Genomic DNA, 6,000 nt, shown 5'->3' with positions numbered 1-6,000 from the left:
TAAGGGAAACTAATTTTTCAAAACATGTGTCTTAATATTCTGTTAATAGAAATCTAAGATTGCTATTTAGTTGTCTTTATTTGATTACAACATATTGTAGTGGTCGTGTAGCTCCATATTGTCTAATAAAATCTGTTTTAAACAATTTTAGACAAATGAAAAATTAATGTAAAATACAATTATTAATTAGTAAAAACAATGATAATAAACAAAAACTTGCAAAGGGAATGGACCATATGTATCAATCACTTTTGAAAATTTTCTGGAAAATACTCAACGAAGTTCGAAAATCATGACGAAAACTCTTCAGAAAAACTATTTAACAGGAAAAGGTACATGTTAAATAATACAATGCAAACAGTCATTCTCAAGATTTTGCATTGATCTTCCATCGCAGATAACCATGAAATCCTGTATTCATAAGCTCTATAATATTTTGAAAATCCATTTGAATTTAATTTTGTAGAGTTTGTAGAATTTTGTTTCATACATACGAATATTGTTAAAAAAAAAAACCAGTGTTTCATTATTCTTTCGTGATGCTGAAAATTCATTGATAAGAGGTATCAACAAAATGCACAAAAACGAACCTCTTTCTTCTGCTTAATTAAAAAAAAAACATATTTTCTAGTTAATCAAGCAGTCGTATACTATAACAATATCGAATTCACGGCATGTTACTATAAACGCTGGGCTCTGTACCGAGATACGATGCAGCACACGCGTGATCATAATTGTCGTCATGTTCATTGTCATGTTTTTCTTCCTCACGTAGATGATTGTAAACACCCTCTGTCGTCGGTTGTTCAATTATTGGTTTTCTGTTCACGAAGCTGTACACTGCACTTTTCTCTGAGCAGGCGTATGGCAATACGTTAACAACTTTTCGCTATTAAAAAAAGAAAATAAATATAGATTGGATTTGCTTACATGCATTTTTTCTAAACTTATACTCCCCATTTTTGTAAGTTTGTCAGTTACAAATCGTCACGTGCACTTATTCAGTAATATTTATCTCCTACATTGTATATCCCGTCAAAATGAAGAAAAAAAATTCAAATTTGTTAATGTAATGTACTACCTTTTTTTCGTTTGCCTGGGAACCTGTGAGATCTTCACGCTCAACAACGATTGCAGAACTGTATATTACGTCATTTGCAAACGATACACTCGGTTCTTCTCTTTAAAAAAAGGTTTGTTCTAATTTATTATACTTCCTACAATAAACATACACTAAATATTTTGCAAATCGACATTCCTTCTTACCTCTTTTTTATTTTGGTTCGCATTTTTTTAAACAATAAGAACGCAATGACCGCTGTAAGGATAACACCGATAAATATCCCTCCAAACAGGCTCCCCAATATCTTTCCAATATTGTTATCTGTTTTGTAATATTAAAAATATGCGAAAAGTAATATTAAATAGATTGATTAGCCGCATCTCTATGCAGGGAAAGATTGATTAACAAATAAATAACAACTGGAACTTTTATTACTGAGGTCAGTAAGAGACCATGATTTTTAACATACATGTAAAAACACTTTTCTCCAAAAGTATGTTATGTGAATTTAAATTTGAACACTGTGTTTAAAACGACAACCAACCAATACATTAATTAAATGATTTGATCTACATTTTGATTCGCTTATTTTAAAAGTTAAAAATGATATAAATCAAAGTAAGAAAAAAAATGATTTCCTAAATTTGTCGATATATTTCTTTTAAGACACCTATTGGAAAGTTGTTATAAATCAACTGCAACAAAACGCATGACTAAATGTATCTTTTATAACGCAGATCATTCTTCCATCTGAAAGCATAATAAATTCAGTTTGTATTATTGAGAACCTTGTGAGGGATAAATTGTATAATAGCTCCACAGTTGTATTCTGAAACATATAAAATAAAAGGTATCATAGGACAGTTTACCCCCCTGTGCGCGTGATTAGAAAACCACTGGTATCAATTACTTTAAAGAGGGTAATGTTATTATGCAAAATAAATTCAATTGATAAATTAAAACGTCATTTACCAGTAAGTCTTTTGTACATGTAGGACAAGGATAAAGCATACTATGGCGTTTTGTAAAAAAATAATAAAAAAGGAAATATAACACAGCTATAACGTTAAAACATAGCATTATATTACACATGTCGTTTTATGTGTAAAGGCAATGCGTTATAAAAGGTCTTGCAGATTAAACAAATCAATAAAAGAGTATTTTTTTATAAAATGATAGTCTATATAATAAAAGTTGACCTGTACAACAGCTTTTCTGCAATACGATACACAATATCAACAGCTAAAACGTTATCATCTTAGAGCGACATTCAAGGAAGTGAACATGAAAAAAATAATTGTTGCTTAATAAATTTTAAAAGCCTTTTGAAACTTAAAAATGAGGTCTGTTATCTTTTTGTTTATTTCTATCAAGAGATTTTATCAATTTCACACTCTCAGTGAAAGGTTTATGGAAGTAATCCATTATTCCCCAGCATGCATCTGTTCTCTGACGTAGATAAGCCACATTGCTGCTGGTGACTGGGTCAATGTTGGAACTAGGCCAGTGTTTATGTACAGAGTTTATAAAAGTTAAGACGAAAAAATATGCCTTGATGTGAAGAAAAATTGTGTGTACTGTCATGAGAAGACAAGGATTTAGTACATTTCTATATACTACAACTATTTATGATTTGTACAAAAAATGAATATAGATAAATTAATTTGTGAAATATAAGACCATCACATTCCAGATGTTTGAACGGAGATGCATGTGGCAGTCAGTGTTTACATAAATAAAATGCTGTTTTTAGATATCAATTCAAATTAATATAAAATTGTAATTCCATTTTCTTTGTGGGGTTTCTTACCGTTACTTTTTATTTAAATGCCCTGGAAATTTTTTTGATTTGTTTTTTTTTTTATACATAAGATCTTGATGATATGAACGCCGGTTCTGTTTATGCTGTCAGAAGAATAACAGGACTAAGACCCTTTTTAAACGTCAGGATGCTGTGCAATGCACCTTGTGTGCTCATTTATGTAGCGCACATAATGTTCAAACTCATAAACAAGAAATTCTCGAGTGCAAGAAAAACTAGGTCACAATAACACTGATCCACGGACATTCCATTCTAGTTACATGTCACATTTTTTTTTTTTTTTTATAATTTATTCACAAACTATGCATGTACAATCGTAACAAAAAGATGAATGAAATTTGAAACTCTAGAATGTAAAAAAGAGTTGTACATGCAGTCATGCATAGTTTGATGCTTTTCTTTAAGTAACAAAATTTCCCTCCCCATTATTTCCGATTCCTGTACCATACAAAAATCGCACTTTCCCTCAACCCCTAGTCCCCGGTGTTTTAAGAAAAATAAAAGTCACCCTATCATACAATACATATCTGCATGTAAATGTGTACATCAATGGGCGTGTTAAAGTATTTCGTAGAATAAAGTATAAAGGACACAATAATATAACCCAAACAAATAATTGTGCTTACTCAAATGTGACGGGCATTAGCACCAGTCAATGAATTTGACAGTCACTAGCAGAATGTACGCTTGAGTAATCACGATAGTATTTGTAAACACTTTTTTTTGGGTCATGTTTTGGTTTATTAGGGTCTTCCGTTTCCAACGGAAGACCCTTTTGTTTTTCTTCGGATTCTTTTTCATTATTATTATTCTTCCTCTGACTTTTTGGTGGCTTATATCTCAAAAACTATTCAACCGATGTTCACGAAATTTTTTGAACTTGTTTGGTATCGTAAATACTCGAAGTTATCAAACTTTGAACTTATGACGTCACTTCCGGTTTCAGAAATTGACGATTTTGTTAATTTTTAAGGGTCATTTTGTCCACGCATCTCCTCCGAAACTAATCAAAATAGAAGCTTGAAATTTTCAGGGATTGTAGATGTATGTATGTAGATGTACCCCATTGCCTTCACTAATGGAAATTGTGCAAGGCTTTGAAGCTCGCCTGAACCTGAAAATTAGCACCAAATTTTTCCACGAAATTTTCGCACATTTTCTTTAATATCTTTTGATGTATAAATATTTTGTTAAGACATGTAATGCAAAAGATGGTTATATTTTCAAGGCCTTTCATGTGATATCAAGAAAAAGGGGCTGGCCCCTCATATTAGGGGCCAATAGGGCTCTTATGTCTTCTTACAATAACTCTTTACTTAACAATAATTTGTTATTAATTATAGAAGCAAAAATGTGCATTGTACAACTGTTTATCTATACAGTACCATACTTAAGTCATATGTTACGTAATTAGGGGTTTCAAGGGGCCAGAAGTTCAAAAAATTGATCATTAATATCAGAAAAAGGAGAAATATATTGAATAGCACTATAGAACAAAAGTTGTTCAAAATAATGTTCTCAACAATATGACAACTAAAATTTTGTTTTTGGTGGCCCCAGTAAAGAGTTAAAGGGTCAGCCCCTAAAACACTTTTATACCGATGTCTCGAGAACAGTTAACAATTCGTGAACACTTGTAGAACAAAATATGTTTATATTTGCAAGACCTTTAAATTGATATCAAGAAAAAGGGGCTGGCCCCTCATATTAGGGGCCAAGAGGGCTCTAAAGTCTTTTTATAATAACTCTTTACTGAAAAATATTTTGTTATTTATTATAGAAGAACAAATGTTTATTGTACAACTGTTTATCTATACAGTACCATACTTAAGTCATATGTTACGTAATTAGGGGTTTCAAGGGGCCAGAAGTTCAAAACTTTGATCATTAATATTGGAAAAAGGAGAAATATATTGAATAGGACTATAGAACAAAAGTTGTTCAAAATAATGTTCTCAACAATATGACAACTAAAATTTTGTTGTTGGTGGCCCCAGTAAAGAGTTAAAGGGTCAGCCCCTAAAACACTTTTATACCGATGTCTCGAGAACAGTTAACAATTCGTGAACACTTGTTGGACAAAATATGTTTATATTTGCAAGACCTTTAAGGAAGGAGTCTTTTTATTATCAAACATACTTCTTATAATAAGAAATGCATGAAATTTTGACACAGTCAAACGGATCATATTACTTAATGATTCTGTCAGTTTAATTAAATTTGACCTTTTTGTTTTCGGATAAAGGTCAGGTCAAGGTCACTACCTTTTTTCATCAACGTAAAGTGATAAAAATAAGTGTAGCTCTTTATAGTTCTGTAGAGATTTGTTTAAGATTTGAAGATTCAAATCTTCAATGAAATCATAGACCATGAGAGTGTCTATCAGCTTATACTACCAAATTGGAATAAATATTTATACTTAAATTGATATTGCTTAGCCCGCATTTCCTCTAATTTTCTTAAATTTTGAAGAAATTTTGATTATTTTTTTATGCTTCCAATAATAAAATATTTCTAATTTTTATGTATTATGAAGACTTTATATAAAGATATAAATTGACAGAAAAGCTAATATATTGACCGTTTCATAAGAGAGAAAAACTGATTTTAGTGATTTTTTCACAAAAATCAATGTATAGAATGGGCGCTTTAAAAAGCTTATAAAAATATTATTTGATAGGCAAATCATATTTTAAAAACATATTCTGAAACCCAAGTATCATATTATTAGTTCACATTAGTAAAAAAAAATCCAACATTATTGTTATTGTTTTTAAAATGCTAAAACAGACTCATTATATATATATAATCTGCAGCAATTCTGAATTGCGCAACATGTGATATTTTCCTACGCCAAAAATATAGTCCTTGTTCCATTCTAAACATTGATTATATTTTTCTATCCCAAGTTGTATGATAGTAAAAAAGAAAGAAAAATATACTATTTTAATTTCCTTTCATCTTGATTTAATGAACAATTAATCAAATTTACGTTTGACAAGTCGAAAACCAGAAAAGACTCCTTCCTTAATTTGATATCAAGAAAAAGGGGCTGCCCCTCAAATTAAGGACCAAGAGGGCTCTAAAGTCTTCTTACAATAACTCTGTACTGAAC

The 6,000-nt window shown here is 30.6% G+C and overlaps 1 protein-coding gene across 1 annotated transcript in view; it reads right to left on the bottom strand.

Moving 5' to 3' along the window:
* Positions 1-303: 303 nt before the first annotated feature.
* Positions 304-6,000, bottom strand: part of LOC105324683 (uncharacterized) — a 28,237-nt gene continuing 22,540 nt past the window's right edge. The window contains exons 6-8 of the mRNA XM_066081165.1: positions 1,267-1,384; positions 1,082-1,181; positions 304-889 (exon numbers count right to left, since the gene is read on the bottom strand). Coding sequence (XP_065937237.1) covers positions 668-889; positions 1,082-1,181; positions 1,267-1,384 — 440 coding nt within the window. The 3' untranslated portion in view covers positions 304-667. The remainder of the gene's footprint in view (positions 890-1,081; positions 1,182-1,266; positions 1,385-6,000) is intronic.

Source organism: Magallana gigas, chromosome 4 (genome assembly GCF_963853765.1).
Source record: "Magallana gigas chromosome 4, xbMagGiga1.1, whole genome shotgun sequence".
In the NCBI taxonomy this organism is placed as follows: domain Eukaryota; kingdom Metazoa; phylum Mollusca; class Bivalvia; order Ostreida; family Ostreidae; genus Magallana; species Magallana gigas.
The sequence above is the reverse complement of the archived record's forward strand: the minus strand, read 5'-3'. Positions and strand labels throughout refer to the sequence as shown.